Source organism: Colossoma macropomum, unplaced genomic scaffold (genome assembly GCF_904425465.1).
Source record: "Colossoma macropomum unplaced genomic scaffold, Colossoma_macropomum, whole genome shotgun sequence".
Lineage (NCBI taxonomy): Eukaryota > Metazoa > Chordata > Actinopteri > Characiformes > Serrasalmidae > Colossoma > Colossoma macropomum.
In genome coordinates this window covers 37644423-37665327 of record NW_023494791.1, presented here as the reverse complement: position 1 = coordinate 37665327, position 20905 = coordinate 37644423, and the positions used below count along the sequence as shown (strand labels likewise).

Below are 20905 nucleotides of genomic sequence, written 5' to 3'. Positions count from 1 at the left end.
ACATCCACTCACTGACCACTTTATTAGATTGCCTTGTACTGCCACTCACTGACCACTTTATTAGATTGCCTTGTACTACCACTCACTGGCCACTATATTAGAAACACTTACCTTATACGTCCACTCACTGACCACTTTATTAGATTGCCTTGTACTACCACTCACTGGCCACTATATTAGAAACACTTATCTTATACATCTGCTTGTTGACCACTTTCTTAGATTGCCTTGTACTACTGCTCACTGGCCACTGTATTAGAAGCATTAACCATGTATTCTACTTGCTGGACGCTTTATTACACACTCCTACCTATAAACGTCCACTATGTAGATGTACTGTTATAGACTATAGGCCATCTGCTGCTGCTCAGTCTATCAGCCTCCCTTTACCCTATTCATTGTTAAACAGGTCTGACCACAAGGCTGCTATTGACCACATTGTTAGGGTGGTGGATCATTTCCAGCACAGCAGAGACTCTGACATGGTAGTCTGTATGTTACTGATAGGAGAGTATCAGACACAGCAGTGTTGCTGGAGGTTTGACTCATGTCAGTGTCACTTGCTAGGCTGAGAGTAGACCGCCACCTCAGAAACTGACCACTGATGGACTAGAGGATGGCTAACACAAACTGAATCAGCAGATGGGCTTCAGTGTCTAAGTGTACAGCAGCAAGGCGAAGCTACAGTGTAGAAGTTTTGAGAAAGTGGCCAGTAAAGATATAACCCAAGCACAAACCCTCCTCTACAGCTATGCTTCAAACACACACGCATAGTTTACAGAACTCATATTTGGACCTTACATAAAAGCCATATATCACAACTTTCACCCGAGAGCCGTAACTATCTGCAAACATATGGAGCTTTCATGCCGCAGGAAGATATGTTTCCACATTAGCCAACGTTTTCTCATGTTGACTGCTTGTTTACGCCCCATCCCAATGCTCAAAGTCAGCCTGCTCTGTAACTTCAGACCCATTAAGGCACATTCAGACCCAATCCCGCTTCCTTGCCTTTGAGCAGAGAGGGAGGAAAGTGGCCAAACAGCGGCTATTGAGGGAGAAACTGCAAACAGCGTTTAATGCTCTTATCAGTGGTGCAGCAGCGGCAGTAAAGCGCTGCTTTCTCTCCAGCATGGTCTCCTGCTCCTTTTCTCTAGACTTCTGCTCTACACGCCAGCATCTCAGTAATATAATGAAGCCAGGCAGCCTCCAAATGCAGAAGCAAGCTGCCACATGTGCACCAACACCAATAACACACATCTCAAAGTGTGACCCAAGCATTTTCTCTGTTTCTGTATATGCGCCAGTGGTCTTTGAGAATGATTTCTGCTTCCATTTTCCATTGCTTAGAATGGCATGAAAGTATAAGAAGGAAAGGGGGGAGATCAGTAAAGTCTTTAAAAAAGTTTTTGTAGAGTGTTGTCCATATCATAACTTAAAGCTCAATGTCGGGGGAAACTTCACATTCTGTATGTTTGTAAATGTGGCAGTATGTGGGTGCACATGGTATCTAACAGAAGAGAAGTGACCGTAACCCTTACCAGCTCCACCTTGCTGGTCTGCAATCTGTTGACGCACAGTTTGTTTTATCCATCTTCTAGCCTTTCATCAGTCGTCAATTTCTGACCACAGAATTGCTTTTGATTGGGTATTTTTTGTAGTGGACCACTTAACCCAGCAGTGGCACTTGTAAAAATTCCAGTAACTGCTGTGTCTCATGTATGGCAAGCCGTTTTGGCTTTAAATCCTTTTTTTCTTGATATCAGGAATTCAATTTACATGTGAAAATTTAATTCTTACTGGTAACAACTGAATTTTCACATGTAGAAGTTTAATTCTTGATATTAGGTTCCCCAGTTCATTTTAATGGGGGAAACATTTTTACTCGTAAGAATTAAATTTTTACTAGTGAATTTACTATTTTCACATGTAGATATTCAAGTCTTGATATCAAGAATTTAATTCTTACTAGTAAAATTTTTTTTACATGTAATAGTTCAATTAGTACTAGTAAAATTATATTTTCTACAAGTAAAAATACAGTTTTTACATGTGAAATTTAAGTTATTACTGGTAACTTTCACAAATAAAAATTCATAGTTTTTATTTTTACAAATAACAAATTAATTCTTGATCTTACTCGTACCAGCACTACACACCAGAGGGGAACCCTCAGGGCCTAATGATTTTCGGCCACTAACAATTATACTCTTGTGAGTTCTGTTTAGTTCATTTTTTATTCAGTAGAATCGTGCTTGTATGTAAATTCAGCAAGTATTACGGTACTACTCTGGTTTCATTGTTAAGTTTTGAGTGGAAACCAAAGGAGTCAAACTCTTGGAAAGCCTTGAGAAAAATTTGCCAATCAGCAATTGTTTTTCTCCTTAATATCTAGGTGGATGTAGATCCCCTATTGGTTAGGACATCAAGAACTGACAGGAATCTTAATGTGTTAGTTGAGCTATCAGCATAATTACGAAATGACAGACAGAACAAAAAATCACATTTTTATTTCCAGTAGGCGGGGCCAATTTTGTGATAAGAAAACTTCACTCTAAGCCTCCTGGAAGTCCCAGATATGTCACTGGCTGAGTACAGCAGTTTAATCAGTGGGTTGCTAGAAATAGAAAACAGTGGTGGCAGCTCTATACCAGAGCTCACTGCTGAAAGACTCACTGTAAAACTGCTACAAGGTGAATTATGTGCTATTATGTCTGTCACAAGCTTCAAGTAAGTCTTTTGTTGAAGTTAGAATGGCCAGAAAACGTTCATGTGAATTACCATTAGCTTAGCGCTAACAAATTAGAATCCCATTGGGCTGCTAACAGAAATTAGCATTATAATAAGGATAGATGTTTAACATTTATAGCCCGAATTGAAGGCCTAGCTCTAATAGTCACAGTTTAATACTGCCAAACACACTGTCATGTCAGTGTCACTGCTGTGCTGAGAATGATATACCGTCTAAATAATATGTGGTCAGCAACAATCCTGTGGTCAGAAACTGACTAACCTTAAATTGCAGGCTGTATAATAATGCCTGGGTTCACATAGGCACAGCAGTGAGCCCTCCTCTCTTGAGGGATGTATACCATTTTTCTAGCAAATAACAGGCACATAGGGCTTGTTGGTGGTAGTTCAAATAGGATTTATGCTGTTTGCCAAATGGTTTGATTGAATCCGGCAGATCTCAGGAAGGACAACTTTAAAGATTAACTCGTCTGTTAGGTCTAATGACATTCTGTCAGATGAAGTATTGATTTAAGGAACTGCTCAAGGGTCTAAATACGTAAATACCAAATTTAACCGCAATGCCTGCATTTGAACTTTGATGCTGTAAAACCTTTTCTGTGCTTACGTCACGCTGTATGCTGATCATTTTGTTCTGACCAGAGTTACTGGACCACAACTTAAAAATCATTTGAAATATATGAAAAATAATATAAGTTAAAATAATTCTCTCTCTCTTTCTCTTGCAGTGTTTAAGAATCCGGTGTGTAAGGTGTACAGGTTTCAGACGGTGGACAGCAAGTGGATGTTGGTGAGGGAGCAAATGGCGGAGTGTACACTGTCCTTCAGCATCCCCATGCAGCTCCTCGGCCTTTTCATTCAAGAGGACAGCCACAGGTACGGCCCATGTCCAGCATGGAAAATTATACAGACTGTTATTATGGATGTAGCTGTTCCAATTGTCTCAACCTCAAGGCCGAGCTATACATTTCAACTTTGGTGCAAAGTTGTGATGTGAGTGGTAAGTTTTTAAACACGGTGTCCACTGACTGTCCACTCTGTTATACACACCTGCTTTCTTGTTCCACTTTGTAGATGTAATATCAGAGACAGTAGCTCATTTGTTGCTGCACGGTTTGAGTTGGTCATCCTTAGTCCTTCATTAGTGGCCTCAGGATGCTGTTGGCTGGACTTTTTTCGGTTGGACTATTCTCAGTCCAGCACTGACACCGAAGTGTTTAAAAACACCATCAGCACTGCTGTGTCTGATCCAATCCTACCAGCGCAACACACACTAACACAGCACCACATCAGTGTCACTGCAGTGCTGAGAATGATCCACCACCCAAATAATACCTGCTCTGTGGTGGTCCTGTGGGGGTCCTGACTGTTGAAGAACAAGAAAGTGGGCTAACAAAGTATGCAGAGAAACAGATGGACAACAGTCTGTAATTGCAGAACTACAAAGTGTACCTACAGTGCTGTGAAAATGTATTTGCCCCATCCCAATTTCTTCTATTTTTGCATATTTGTCATAATTGAATATTCCAGATGATCAAATTACTTTTAATATTAGGTAAAAGTAATACAAGTAAACACAAAGTGCTGTTTTTAAATGACGATTTACAGTGTAGATGCAAGGAGATGTACTTTTTAAAGTGGCCGGTCAGTGTATATGGAAACTTCACTGTTCAGCATATTTGCATATCACCACCTATTCAGCCTACAGCAGTTTAGCTCTGCCCATTCGCACTGAAGTTACAAGAAGTGTTTCAGACCAGACACCTTTTTGAGCCAGGCCCAATACAGGGCTGGCACTTAGAGCAGAGGTTATTTAAATGTATCAGTCTATAAAGGCACCTTAACAAAAACAGCCTGTTCAATTCTAGAGGATAAAGAGAAGTTGAAAAATGGGCATGTTGAAATTGGAACATTAATCCGCAAGTACACCTCTGGGAAGAAAGTAAAATACATGAAATATGTAGAATATGGGCCCTAACCATTATAGACCACCCCAGACCCGAAAGTGCACCCACACATACAGTTACAGACATGAGGGGGATGACAGGGGCGGTGACAAACGAAACAGAAAAAGCTAGAGGTAGAGGGTGAGTGGTGGTTTAAGATGAGGTTGGCAAGAGGATAAAAAAGAATTGAGTCAAAGGAAGTGCAGGACAGACAGAAGCAGAGAGGGAGAAGAGCTGACAGAGAGTGGAGAAGACAAGGCACTCAGAAGCAGAGAAAGAACTGAGAGAGAGCCGAAAGCCTGCGCCACATGCAGAGAAGATCTGGAGCGAACGAAGACGACGAGAGAGAAAACGAACGAGACGTTGAAGGAGTGAGGTGCCGTCTTCCTGTCGGAGGCCGCTTCAAGGATGGAAATGGATGTTTAAGAGCTATACTTAGCCCAATGCTAAATTATTCAAGCCTGTTTAACACTTCAAAGAGCGCGTCTGTCCGCTAGACACCCATCCACAGCTTCCACTACCTCTCTTTTCTGCTCCCTCTTTTTTTGGCTCCCTCTTTCCCCCGCCCTCCTTCCGTTCTTTGGAGATATTGTTTGAGGAGAACAGGACTTTTAGTGTACTTAGCGCTGTGTAATTGTGAAGAAAAAACAGGAGTTGAAGAGGATGAGGAGAGACTGGAGTCAAAGTTTCTAAAGTTGTGTAAAGTACAGATCAGTCACACAAAGAGAGGTACAGGGTAAACTTTGTGACGGCCTACAGCAATCCACAATCCAGTAACAGCAGCTAATCCTTCGGCTTCTTATTATAGTTCTGGCGTTAAATATTTTATTACAGTTTAAATAAGAAAGGTTTGGAAAGTTGCCAAGTAATGGTTTAACAATGTTAATGTGGAGTATTAGCACTGATGTTACTTTGCCATTGCTACTATAGGGCCTTACAGGGCTTACGTCTGGTCATAAGCTAAGTTGGTCATTACTTTCTCAGCACAACTTTAGCTATGTTTACATTACAAGCTTCATTGCTCAAATCCAATTTTTTGCTCAAATCCGATCTCTCTGACAGGATGGTTCACACTCATTTAGGTAATTGATTCAAATCTGTCATTAATGCGAATGAGCCAGCGTCCTGAAATGACCCGTATTTGCACATCCTACTCAGTAACGTCACGTGAATGAATCACATGCATCATCAGCAAAGAAACTAACGGTCAGAACGAGCCTTCGCTGAGAAGATAATTAACCCTGATCAGCTCTCAGCTTCATTATTACAGCGAGACGAAGGCGAAAAAGGTGAGATGTGTTGCTTTTCCACCGTTTACAGGGTTTAACTTCTGATCTAAATTCCGATCTAAGCGTTCACAATAAGGTCGCATGGCCACGAATCGGATACGTATCCGATCTAGGACCACATATAAAAGTGGCTCAGGTCGGATTTGAAAAGATCAGATTTGCGTGTCCACACAGCCCTGAAAACATCAGATCTGAGTCACATTAGGGCAAAAAATCTGATTTGTGCCACTTCAACCTAGTAATGTGAACGTGGCCATTAAGACCATTACACCAGCTGGCCATAAGCTGAATTTTCACCATGACTGGGTGTAACTGGGAGCAGACGTAAGTCAAATTATAGACCATTTCTAGGCTACCATAACCTTTTTAAATAAGCCAGTTTTTTCTTGTCAAAGAGCTGATACACACTGTGCTATTGGAGTCACTGGTAGAGCTGCAGCAGTGCCTTAACAGCTAACTTCACTAACTGCTAATGTATGAACAGTATATGATCAGCTAACTACACTGGAAAACAGACAAAAAGCAGACCGAGTAAAGAAAGAGCATGCAGATGTCTGCAAATACCTTTTTCCTGTTTTCTTCCATGCATTTGGTAGCCGCCTTGTGTCATAGTCCTCACCTTGAGGCTACTATGAGTAGAAGCAGAGCTTTGAATTACTGTAGCCATGTAATACTACACCTATACCTACTCCTAACCCTGTCAGTATCCAAAAAGCAGTTTTTCTGCTCCTTCAGTTTCTCCGAAAAACAATGTAATTTATGGTGAAATCAGCATGTGTTCAAATGCGGACCAGCAAATTGTCATGTTATCCTGTCATTGTGGTCCTCACAAGGATAGCAAGACAAGCACACACACACAAGCATAAACAGTCACACACACACACACACACACACACACCTGTTGAGATACACACATACATTCCCAGACTACAACTCCCATATCTGAAATCCTGCTAGGCAACAGCACCGCTGTGCTGCCCCCTCCTCTCGCTCTGTTGTTCCTGCTTCTGTCCCCAGACGCCCAATTATCAGTTCATTCTCTGACTTCACCTTTAAATGCGTCTTTTGAAGCTTTTGTCACACAGAGCTGAATAAGTGTGGCTGTTGATTGACTGTGTAATGCTGGGTCATTTGTACAAGGTGTTATTCTTTGAAAGGCAGCGAGTGCTTCACGAGCTTTGAGGAGACTGAATCTAATAGAGTATAAACAACAGTTTGTTGAGCATTATGCTCATTGTGTACAGGACATGACAAACGAACATATGAAAGTTTTGTCTGAAGTAGAAAAGCAAGAGTTTTGGTTTGACCTTTCAGTTCCTCCATCGTACTCAGTAGAATTTTTTTGTGACTTTATTTGATCACTTTGTTAATATTCCCCATAAGGATTTGTGAAATCTGTAAGTCATGCATGTGCACTCAAAGAGTAATGGGTTTGCTTGATTCAAATATGTATATCATTTCCACATGAATTAATAGAAAATGTGAACTCAATTTTGTCTTTTGTTTTACAGTAATTGTGTTTATGAAATGTATTATATTCATGGAAATGATGTACACATGTGAATCGAGTAGATCTAAGCGCTACAGTGTGCTGTGGATGCCATAATGTGCTGTGGATGCTACAGTGCCTTATACAGATATCAGCCTGAGCTGAAAGTTTGAGGCAGGACTTGTCAGAATTTTGCAATGGTCAATTACAGCGCCGTCCGCAAATATTAGCACCGCTGATAATCACAAGCAAAATGAGCTAGAAAAAATATTCGTAATTACTCGTTCTTTTAGACCTTTTACTCAAAATATTAGGTTTATATTTAAGGTTGAATACAATCATCTCAATTGTCAATCAATTGTCATGAAAAAATATATTTACCGAAATCTGTGTGTGCCACAATTATTGGCACCCTAGAAATTCACTCACTCTCTCACTCATCGTCTCTGCCACTTATCCTCCTGGGGCGTGCTGGAGCCCATTCCAGCACTTGTTGGGTGGAAATTGGGAAACTCCCTAGACAGGTCGCCAATCCATCACAGGGCAGACATACAGTCACTCACACCTAGTGCTCAGATTGACCAGGGGTACCAATATTTGTGAATGTCACTGTGTATCATTTACATTAAAACAGAAGCACTGTTTAATGTCCTGTAATGTTCATATGATACATGCAGTAATTGATAATTAGTGCGTTAAGTGACAGTTAATGAGTTCTTTGATTATAGTAATAATCATTAGTTGGAGCCCGAGTTGTTTTAGAGGGTAGTTTCTTTTTACTTATTTGGGTTGCAGTGACCTGCAGTGTCTGGACTGATCAGATTTGATGTTGGTTAGACAGAGAAATGACCTCTCAGAAGTCATCATCATCATCATCATCTTCGTCATCTTCTTCTTCTGCTTTCTTTTTTGTTTTTTTTTTCTTTTTTCTCCATTTTCATGTTCTTATTCTTTAATTTTTCTTCGTTTTTCTTTTTTCTTCTTCTTTCTGTTCTTTCTTCTTCTTCTACTACTTCTCTTCTTTTTCTTTGTTTCTTTTTTTACTTTCTTTTTTATTTTTCTTCTTCTTCATCTTGTTCTTTTTCTTCTCAATTTCTTTTCTTCTTTTTAGTCTTTCTTTTTTTCTTCTCATTCTTTTTCTTTTTTTTCTACTTCTTCTTTTCCTTCTCCTTTCTGTTCCCTCTTCTTCTTTTGCCTCTTCCTTCTTCTTTTTTCATCTACTTCTTTTTCTTCTTGTTCTTGTTCTTCTTCATCCTCTTCTTTTTCTCCTTCTCTAGTGCCTTTATGGCAGTACTAGCTTTCTCTACCCACTCTTTCATTGATGTCGACAGACACACGCAGCCTCCGCCCACGCAGGCTTTAATGTGTGCGGAGGATAGAGAGAGTGATGAGATTATTCCCTCCTTATTTTGAAAATGAATGGTTTCATTAGTGCTAGGCCTTGTCCTGACGTCCTGTCTTTAAAAAAAGCAGAGGAAAAAAAAATCAATTGCACTGGATGAATGAGGAGCTGATGTGAAAGCCGGGCTTTTTCATGTTGTTTCTGAAGGTAATAATCACAGAGCAGGATCTGTTCTGCTACACTAATACTACACTAATTCAGCAGCATGACAACAAGCCGCCAACACTGCGCGCCAATTACAGACGACACAAACACTCGTACTCTCTCACTTCAGCATTCTGAGCGTTCCTCACTCCGTACAGCAAACATCTCTCTCTCTCTCGCTCTCTCTCTCTCTCTCTCTCACTCTCTCTCTCTCTCTCTCTCTCTCTCTCTCCTTTGCTCTAATGTTTGTTCCAACTTTTTCATTTTGTTTACCTTGATAGAATCACACATTAGATGTGGATATTTATCGAAGTATAACATTTCTCTGATTTTCTTGCATCCATTTATAATTTATCGTTTCAGTAGTAAACCTATTATTTTTCATGGACCTTCTTGATTTTTTAACTCTTACTAATGATGGGCTAAAATAAATCAAGGGCTTTTAATCTTTACTTTATCGTATGTTAACTCACCATCAGTGTCCATCATAACTGTCCATCTCACAAACCACAAAGCCTAAACACAAGCTCCACCAGCTGTAGTGTTCATGTTAAACCTGTGGTCTTTTAGTTAGCAGCCCTCTCAGCATCATCTCAGCCAGCTTAGTTTTATTCTTATTTTTCTTCCTAGAAGCTCATTTTGCTGTCCATAACAAATGATTCAACAAAAGGGGCCTTTTTCTTTTACAGAGGAAACTGTACTTCACCCCTGCTGTGAGAATTCTGCTAGAAAATGCCTCCATTAAAATGTCTATTCACAAAGAGCAGAGTGGCTAATCATTCAGCAGCAAAAACAGCTGCTCAGTGGTTTTTACTTGGCCACAAAACCTCCACCGCACCACTACTGCTGGATCCAGGTGTGCCAGATGTGTGTGTTTCACTACTGCTACTCTCTCTCTCTTTCTCTTTCTCTGTCTCTCTCTCTCTCTTTTTCTGTCTGTCTCTCTTTTTATATCTTGCACTCTTTCTTTCTCTCCCATTCCATTTCTTCCTCTCTCTCCTTCTCTCTGTCTCTTTATCTACCTCTCATATTTTCCCTCTCTGTTTCTTCCTCCTCAATCTCAGTTCACTTCAGCTTACTTTTGTATAACAAATGAGCCCTTGCAAGATAAAACAGTATATGTGTGGCATTTTATGTGAAGATCATATTAGCTCGGTATGGCATTATTTAATGCCCTGAATTTACAATAAAGTGGCCTTTAAAACATAAATAAAGCATAGCTTGGCCTTTAAATGTAAAAGCTTAAAATAACTGATAATCCCAAAAAGGGTGAAATGCTTAATATATGTTTTTTGGTTGGAGGGGCTAAAATAATGTGACATTTATATTCAAGAATATTCCAAATAACAAAATAAGATCATTTAGACTGAAAAAACTGTAAAGATGAGACCTATTTCACTATTTCATTAAACATGGCAACATTACAACTCTAAGAAGTGAAAAGATTCAAAAAGAAAAATTTTGGTTGGTCTAAAATAATGTAGTAAGGTTTGGGGTGTTTGCATGCGGCAGGAAGGCAAAACTGTATTATACTGCCAGTATCCACAATTCCTTGTGTTTAACTAATACATACAGTAGCTTTGCTTAGAGAGGTTGCTGAATGAGGGATGTCTTTGGATGAATTACTTGTGATTCTCATCAAATTTCAAGGTTTCCATCAGGAATTGCAGCTGGTTCAGTTTTTGTTTGCCCTGCTGGTACATCCTTTGTTCCTCAGGTGTCCAAGATTTCCTGTGTCTGCTGATCTCCACAGCCAGACGGTGCTCATCTGTTTGCACTTTGTCAAGATGGATCTTAGTTTTATATCAGATTTGTGGACAGGCAGTCTGTCATGGTGTACTGTTTTTGTAGGTAAGATAGCAGAATTGCTGTTTTCGTCTGGTCCCGAGCCTGTGAGATGTTTGTGTGAGTGTGTTATGGATTGCACTGAAGGTCCAGCTGAGTAAGGGAACCACTGCCTTTGCTTAACTCTTGATGTTGCCAAACTTCATAATATGAAAGACAGTTACAATTTGTAAGTGTTTTCAGAATCCACAATTAGTCTCCTTTCTCTCTCTCTTCTTCTCTTTATCTCTTTTGTTGTTGTACTGTCTGTAGTTCCCCTGACTTATAAGTGTGTGCTAACATAAGAGTGAAAATTTATTCCACGTTTGCACATGATATCTTGCATAGGTTGCATATAAACTTAAAAAAGGAAAGGCCCTAGACCAGAGCCTTGAGGAACACCATAAATGTCCACTGAGGTATACCAAAATTTCAAACCTGTCTGACGAGATATCATGTCTCCTGTGTCAAAAGTAACACTTAATTCTTCCTGTCTTTTACTTCCACTCTCTCCCCCTCTCCCTCTCTCACCCTCTCTTTTAAAAGCTAACTGAAGTTAAGCATAAGTGCATGTAGACTTGAACCACATTGGCTTAATATTTCCCTCTGCACCTGAGTTTTTTTGAAGAACGTGTTCTTGCTCTGGGCAAGTTTGTGTTCTGTGGTATAGGCAGCTGCTGCTAATTGAGATTCCCCTCGCAGTGCTGCTGTTGACCCCAGGCTCCAAGCCTCCAGTGATTAAAGTGAACAGCGCCTATAACACACCATGAAATAAAGGTCCAACACCACAGGCTCCCTCTGCAGCCCATTGTGGAGATTCAGGCCAAGCATTCAGCACACCTCTTCAGCTCTTCATGCATTTCTCTCCTCCTCTGACATGCTATTTCTCTCTCTGTCTTTTTTCTTTTCCTCCATCCTGTCTTTTTTCTGTTCATCTGTTTCTTCTTTCTTTCCTGCACCTGTTCTCTTTTATAGATCTCCCTCTGCTGTCCCACACCCCCTCTCTCTTTTCTCTCTCAGCCGCATACTTTTATTTCTCACTTTATCATCTCTATTTTTATACCTCTTATTCCTTTCCTGTCATTTTTTTCCTTCTCGTAGTATTTTAGCAGCCCTTGTAACAGCCAAAATCCACAGCCTCATGGCTCAGGAAACAATATACTTTGACCATCTTTCCCTTTCTAACCTTGGGTCAGCCTTTCCCTCCCCCATTTTGCAGTATCCACTCAGCTCACAAATAACACACCTCCGCTGCTGACCACCCTTCAATAACGCTTAAGAGGCCAGGAGAGCCCAGCTTTTGAAGAATCACTGAAATCTGTGGGAGAAGAGCGCCACAGGCCGGGCCACTGAAGGCAAACAGAAGAGCCTGTGTAGATAACGGGCAGCGCAGCGTTGCTGAAAATGCAGCTTATTCTCTAGAGATCAAGCTAGAACAATGCGTGTGCTTTTCCCCTCATGTTCTACTCCTCAGGTCTGTACTTTATGCCAGGCTTATCAGGGCTGTACCATCTCAAAGCCCGATATAATTATCTCTCCCTCTCTTCTCCACGTTAGCTAAATTACCATGCAAACAATAAGCACTCTTTTCCCCCTTCAGTAGATACTGGAGGATTTCTCTGCTACGAGGAATCGGCAGCTTTTGTGGCACTCGCATCATTTGAAGATACTAATCGCATTGCTGGAAGTATTAAGGGCATGTGGAGACTTGGAGCCTGAATTTACATGAAAATGAATCATTGTTCTCTATGGAAATTTCCTCCACAATTAAAAAAGATGCCTGAGCTTTTTATTAATGAGATGTATTAAAGGTCTTTTCCCAAACAGCAGAGGGAAGCTATAACCACCTGTTTTAGCCAGATAAGCCCCCTATTACCTATGTAAATCTAACTTTAGTTCTGCCCTGCTGTTCTGGCCCTTTGGGCACTCCCACAATGCACCTGGGCAATGTCACACTGACTAATAATGAGGATTAGCACTAGAGACATTTTTGTTCAGTTTTCCACAAGGCATTTGGTTAAATAGTGGGGAAAGTTTCATTTTTCAGTGTTGTGTGCACGGTGGAAATACACTCAATCTGCAGACTTCTGGACAGTCTATCATCTTAGAGCTGTGTTGCTCACTGGTACCATCAAAGACACCTGCATTAGCGCTCCATTAGCACGTCTGCTAGCCCTCCTCAGTGAACTCGCACTCGCCGACTCTTTAATAAGGCCACTGTGGTCGTGTTACCTCGAGGCCACAGACACCACATGGAGAGGTGATAGACAAGGCCAGTAATAGTGGCCAAAAACAAACAGGAGAAAGACAATGACAAAGCTACTGATTAGAGATAATGTAGGCAAAGTGAGAGGAGAGAGAGACAAAGAGGGAAAGAGAGAGACTAAATGTTGTGTAATAATAGAGGGGCTGACTGAGTTTATTCTACATCATTGGCAAGAATGTTTTTTCCCACAAAAAAGCGTTATGAAACATGACACAGTGGTATTTTGGATAATGAAAATTTGAATAACAGTGTTGTTTTATTTTAAGAATAGTGTATTCTTTCAGCCTTCTGCCCAATGACCACTGGGATTGGCTCCAGCTCCCCACCATGACCCAGAAGGTCAAAGCATAGATAACATTAACATAGGTTTAAAACTTGCGTAATCTTCAAGAAATATTCTACAAAAGCACTCTGTAATGCTCATATTGTTGCTGTTAGAATGTTATTTGAAACCTTCCCCAAGAAGCTTCAGAGCCAGTCACAAACAGTGTGTATACATAAATTTGTGGACACTTGCTCATCCAACATTTCCCCTGAAATCTTCTGAAATTCCCCTGTGGCATGCACCCATCCCCTGGGCCCCGATGACGGCTGAGAGAGCCAGCAGGAAGGCGGGCCCCAAACTCCAAGCGAGAACGAAGCTCGGCAAGAGGAGAACTCTGAGTGAGTTGGTGGTGGCTCGTAAGTCCATTGCTCCGCCTCCCCGTCACCACCTTTGCTCTGCAGCTCGGCCACCTGGGTCGAACATGAGGCAAATTAAAGTGGCCTCACTGCAGGGCTGGAGGCGGGGCTCAGGATTCACATGCCGTCCCCCACTCACTCGCTGTTCTCCTCTCCCCACCATCCTCATGGGGCTTCATCTTCGCTCAGAGTTTGGGCCTCGCCTTCCTGCCGGCTCTCGCGGCCGTCATCAGGGCCCAGGGTACGGGCGCATACCATACCCCCCTTACTGCAATAGCAACTTCTTTTCTGGGAAGGTGTTACGCTATATGTTTGAAAATGACTGTGAGGATTTGTTGCGTTTAGCCAGAAAAGCGCTAGTCATTACTTATCCCAAAGGTATCGGAGCTCCATCACAACTTAGGCTCATGTGTAGCTGCTCCAGAGAGTCTCTGTTGGCTTTTCTATAGAGATCATGCAAGCTATGTGCACGGTTGAACATTTGTATCACCAATGAGTGCACCTTAAAATAGCTGAGTTGACTTATTAGAAGCGCTGTCTACAAGCCTTTGGACATAATGTGCATGAATACCGTTATCTGACTGCAGTTTGATGTTTGATTGCAGGATACAGGAGCTTAATGATCTGGGTGAACTCTCCCCACACTGGGATAACCTGAGGAGGGACGTCATCACCCGCTACAGCCAGCTCATCAAAACCTACCAGGACACACTCGCTGAGCTGGAAAAACTCACTGGTAAGGATTCTGAGTCACACGCACACAAACAGAAAACACACATACACGCACTTCCTCACCCAGTTGCTCAGTTGTCCTTCTTTCTGTCTGTCTGTCTATCTTCTCTATCCACACACGCACACAGCTTTGTTTGAATGTAGTATGTTAATGTTGTAAATGTATGGAACTGCCTATATGTAATAATATCTCATACATGTAATATATATATATATATATATATATATATATATATATATATATATATACATATACATATATATGGCCAAATTACACGTTGGAAGTGAAAATAAGTTAACACACTTCTGCACATTTTACTGCACAATTACTATTTATTTGCTGAATTTTGATGTGCAAAAAAACAAAATGGCCTGTGCAAGTTAGGACTTATTTATATTTTATGGTGTGTATATATATATATATATATATATATATATAAGTATCTATGGACCATTCTACCCAATTAGTTCAAACTGCAGTCCTACAGGAAACAAAACAATAAATAAAAAAACAATGAAGTATTCAGACCTTAGATATTTACAGGAGTTATGTTATGATCTATTTAAACCTAAGGCATTAATTGAAATAGTAATAATCTAAATATATACAAAATCCTCATTTATGAACTACTTTCTTTTGGGAGGTGGCTGACCTAAACCCTAACCCTAAAATATTAACTTGAAAATGCTTACAGTATTTTGTATTTTTTCATGTTTGGTAAATATCGTTTTGATTTCTTTTAAAGTGAAGTTGAAAGATTTAGATTTAGTTGAAAGATTAATCATAAGTTTCATTTTAAGAAACTTTTTTCAAAAAATTCTCTCACATTTTCGTGTCACTATGGAAACACAGAATTTTAGTCTGTAGGCGGAGCCTTATTTTAACCACACCCCCTGCATTTCAGAGCAGGAAATGGGACTGCATCCCTGTCCCTCATGACCACATTGTGAGCAGTTAGATCACATTGTTCGAGTAAATGTGCCCCAAAGTCTGAAAATCAGTGTGTAACATGAACAATTGTCACTCCTGAAACACATTTTCTGCAATTACACAATTCTGCAAAACATTTTTAATGTTTTAATGAAAAATATGATGGTCTTATGTCTGTACAGCTGTTCAAAGCTGTGTTATTGGCTAGCATTTTTGGTTCTGCTCAAAATTAGCTAAAATTAACATTAGCGAAACAGTCACTAGTGAAACATTCGGTAAAATTTCATTGGAGTTGTTGTGAATGTGATAAAATGGAACGTTCAAACATTTATTTTAGTGAAATAGACATTATTACACTGAAAAAAAGCTTTTAACTTAGTTAGTTTGGGCTGCCTTAAAATTTTAAATGATCCCTATAAGTCTAAACTTGAACCTACAACTAACCCTAAACTCATCCCCAGTAACCCAAAAGATAAAATTGTGCTCTTTCAGTTTCAAAGAAATGAAACTTTTTTTTGCTCAAGATCTTTTATAAAAAGCACCATTTCATTGTATTTTTTCACTTTATTTTCATTTGATCTCAACAAACTGCACTTTTCCTCCTTTTCCTTCCTATCTCTCGTTTCTATGAAGAAAGTAAGACCTTCACAATCCGTCCTTGGTTATGAACAGAAAGGCTTTCATATATTCATCAGCCGTCCACAGTTAACAAACACTGTGCTCACAGTTAATTATGGCATCTAATGTGAAGGCATGCACTGAATTAGTGCTGAGACACACTCACAAGAGACTGAAGCGTTGCTATGTGAGAACTGAAAATCTGAGATATAATGCTTTCCTATGCTTCATCTGCTCTTCATCACTGCTTCATTTAATGCAGCAATTACATGTCGATTAGACGCTGCTTTGAAAGGGATTCATATGAAGACGTATGGCCTAGTCATTATCATCAGTGCGCAGTGATTCTCCCAGTTGGGCTGGTTCTCCTCTCGTGTGCCTCTCGCAGCGTCTCGTGGTTGCTCTTAAATATGTGGTGGCAGCGTAGCCATAGCAACAAAGTTCTGACCGGGCAGAGATGAGAAAAACACGCAGCGTGGATGAACCAGAAATGTGCGGAGTGTTTGCTCTATCGTCCTACAGAGGTCGTAGATTGAAGACTGTAGCACAGACGTGCTGTAGTGTACACAGCTTCATTCTGCAAACACTCACGAGCGTCATGTTTGTGTTTGTTTGTTTGTTTGTTTTTTTTTGGGTTGCCCACTTTCACAGGCTCCAAACACACAACAGGGCTGTCAAAATAAATTTGAAAGTTGAATGTTTCGGCGAAATCAATGAAAACATGGCAGTAGAAATCATCGGTTTGAGTGTTTAAAGCCTCTGCAGTCTCTCCTGGTATGTTTTAGACAGGTTAGTCACATGATGGCAACCAAGCACACCATTACTGACCCTAAATAAATAAAACAACAATCTAACGCTGCATCTAAAACCATATACTGCCATACGAACTAGTATGTCAAAACTAAAATGGACCATTAGAAGCCCATTCATCAGTATATTATGTATAGTATAGTATAGCAGCATGTGGTTTTGGACACAGCCTATCTTGTGTTTAAATGGGTATGTATTCTTCTTAATGATGACTCAGGATTCCCCATTATGGAATGGGCTCGGAATGGCTGACTGATTGTCCAAAGTTGGTTACCCCTCATCATCTGTCCATACATCACTGGCTTCATACATTACTGGACATCCTCTATCTGAAACTATGATCTATCAGAATGAACAGTTAAGAACTCTTCGTACATGAAATGATAGGATAACCAAAGTGCCTTTTGCTTGCTTATCTGTTTAATGTGTTTATGTTGTGACTGCTCAACCTAAGTGTACTGTGCTGTATGTATGATGTGTCTGTTCATTCTGGGTGTGGGTGGGGCATGGCAAAGGGATGTTCTTTGGCATTTCTTTCAATGAAAAGATAAAAAATTAATCATCAAAAATAACAAAATAAACACCCAGCAGCTCTTTTGTGGCTTGTACAAAGTAGTTTGTCTGCTGTTAATGGTAACAGACATTAATACATTCCCTGTTTCTCTCCATGATCTCAGACTTCTTCTGACCAAATGTGGGTGCTCAGTAGTGTAGTAGTCACTATTTCAGTGGCCTGGAGCTCAGTATCACTGGACAAGTCGATCACTTTACTTGAATCGGCTACATAACACTGACACAACCATGCCATAAACGTATCATGGCAGATGTCATACGCTGTCATGAGTTGACATGACAGATTTTGTTCAGTAATATAACAGTGTCATGTTACCATTACTGGTAGTTGTCTTGACAGATGCCATGATGTTTGATGTCATGACATCATATGCTAATGTACTCTAGTTTTGACAAGTACAAGTAACAGTAACACGACACTGTTATATTACCAGACATAATCTGTTTTTAATCCTTTTTAACCCTTTAAAAATGGAAAGCACTGATTGTATCCATTAATACTTTGCACAATGGCCAGTTCCTGTGTTCAGTCGCCTCGGAATTAAAGGGACCATCGGCAAATTCTCAGAGTGGATTGTTGGTAAGAAATTTGGTTTGATGGGGTTAGACTCACTGGTTTGTAAAACTGTGAGATTTAGAGATGCTTTACGTGAACTACCGTGTGCAACATAACCCTGCCATGAGTTGTCATGACAGATTATGTCCAGTAAGATAAGGCCTAATTCCATTTCTTATTTTTACCTCTGCCTCTTGTTTTTGAGTGTCACCTTGCCTCTTGGAACTGAGTTACAGCAGGTGGTGGTTGGAGTCTTCCCTACGAAATGAGGAAGCTCCCAAGAAATCAAAACACTACTGGCGATTTTTTATGGCTGATATGAAGAAAAGGACCATTATACATTGAAATGAATTGTAGGTTTCTTTGGTCACTCGCGTAGCCATCTTGTCGTTTTTTTTCTCAAACCACTCTGTTTGGAGGGCCATGTAGCCCTAACACTTCTACCTACCCCTCCATCTCAACAAAAATCAAGACACCCTACCCCTAGACGTGAACGTGCAAAATGTAGGGGTAAGGGCTAAGTGGTTTGATGTCATGAGGGCTATATCATGCTCATGACAGCATATGACATTTGCCATGACATGTTTATGTCGATGTTATGTAACAGTGTTCAAATGAAGTGTTACTGTTTTGAAAAATGGTGTTTCAAATATTTCACAAGCTGGAACATATATATATATATATATGAGCCCAATTGACAGCCTCAGTGTTGAACTGAATGATATTTGTCATTTAGGGATTTAGGGTTTTACACACACACACACACACACACACACACTCACTCAGTGTGTGTGCCTGATCTGCAGTGACAGATATTACACAGTCTTATTGAATCAATTCTATCTGCTCTCAGTCTAATGTAATGTCTTCCAATGTTCACTCCCTATAGAGGAAGAAAAGAGAAAAGGCAGCACTGAAATGTCAAAGCGCCATGCAGCCCTTTCCGCTTCTGCCTGAAATCTAAAATAGTCATTGATGTTTTAGCCCTTCTAATCAGCTGTGGCGGCCAAAAAAGCTGATCGGTCAGATCGATCGTCGGCCCCATTCGGGCCGGTTGATCACGTGCCTGTTATTGTTGTTTTGCTGGATGACTGATGCTGACGGCCGCGGCGAGCCGAGCCCAGGCTTCTCCGTTATGGCTCCTGACAGCTCTCAGAGCGGCCGGGCTCTAATCTTGTTTTGCTGTAAATCAGAACGGCCTCAGCCTTTCCGCAACTCGCTTTGCTCTCTCCCTTCTGCAGGACTCCACCACAGTCCAGCCACTGCAGAGAAACTGCAGAGTATTAATTATTGATGCTTAATGTTATTAGGAATAATAAGGCAGATGACTCCTTGGCCAGAGTGTGTGTCTGGTGTTTAGAGAGTGCTGCTGCTTCAGGAGTAGTGCACACTCCACTGCCTGTACAGCAGATTAGATTGAGCCAACGCTGGTGCTCTTCAGCTGCTCTCGTAACTCCCTAGCTGTTTCAAATCAAGTACCCCTGTAGTGAACTAGGCAGGGGTTAAATTAGGGCTGGAACCCTACAACCAGTTTTCTGGTTTTATGTGCAGCATGACTGAACTGAATAATCATATTTACCGTTACTGAGTCGCAGAAAAGATTAGGATCATATTCCACAGGAAAAATTAAGGGTCAGTTTATGTCACGATCATGAAATTTTAGCTGACATTCAATTGTCATATAAATAATCTTGTTTAATGATTTCATTCTTTTCTTGTTCGTTATATGCATCTATTAAAATACAAGCCAAAAGTGGACAAACGAGACTGCACTCTAAACATGTTAAAGTCCCATGATGACTGAATGCATTTACTGCTTTCTTTCATTTACATTTAATTTGCCTCAGCCCACCACACTCAGTTCATATTTTGCTTGTTGTGGCTTAATATTATTGTAAAATCTAATGTGGGAAATGATTACAGTCAGCCTAAATAAATGTGGTGATCTCCAATAATTGCGATCCTCTTAAATATTTCCGATTAGGTGATTATGTAGTAATCGTGACAGGCCTAGGGTCAGTCAAGTTTCAGTTTTGAGTGAGGGCATCCCTTTGCCGGTACACTGTTAGAAATAAAGGTACTGATCAGGCACATTTTTCATTATAAAGGTACAAACAATGTAAATGTACCCTAAAAGATACAACACTGGTTTTAATGCCCAATTTTGTACCTTAAAGTTTTTCCAGGTGAAAAGTACATATTTGTTATCTTTTCATGACCTAATGTTTTAAAACAGAACAATAAAATAAAAAGCCTGGAGACGAGACGGGGTGTGTGAAGCCTTAACTTAGAAAATATAATTTCAGTGGATTATAGTACAGTCATGTTCCCTAACTAGAGGTACTGAGATGTACCCAGTGACAAGAGGGGTACTGCCCCAGAAGGTAGTGAGGATTCCGACAGTGAATAGGGCTGTTTGAATCCAAACTTTCCATTTTCGATTTCAAGTGAGGGGAATCCATGGAGTCAATTCCAAAAGTCAGTTGATGTTGTTAAAGTTGACAAATCAAGCTTAAACTCACCTGCACAAAAGTTTGCACAAGCACAATGTACATACAACTACATTTAATAATAATATACAGTAATAAAGAGTTCATGCTCACCTGTGTAGCGGCACTGCTAAGCATCCTGTGGAAGGAATTTAACTAGCTGGGGAAACAAAAAAGACCACACTACTCTTTTTTAGGTACTGTTTAGAAACTGAATAGTGACCATTGAGAATCATATGTAGTCTGAGAATTGCTGTAACAATACGTCAATCATCTATCCAATAGAGCTGTACAGCAAATTCAGTAGCACAAAGGAGGCAGACAGAGGAGGACATTTATAAAGATTTTTTATTAAGCAAACTCTTTCAGGAGTGATGGGAAATCTTTTAGCCACTGTGGGTTAA

The 20905-nt window shown here is 40.3% G+C and overlaps 1 protein-coding gene across 1 annotated transcript in view; it reads left to right on the top strand.

Annotated features, from left to right (window-relative positions):
• Nucleotides 1–20905, top strand: part of inpp4b (inositol polyphosphate-4-phosphatase type II B) — a 413125-nt gene that overhangs the window by 261016 nt on the left and 131204 nt on the right. Inside the window, exons 9-10 of the mRNA XM_036575007.1 lie at nt 3480–3627; nt 14398–14528. Coding sequence (XP_036430900.1) covers nt 3480–3627; nt 14398–14528 — 279 coding nt within the window. The remainder of the gene's footprint in view (nt 1–3479; nt 3628–14397; nt 14529–20905) is intronic.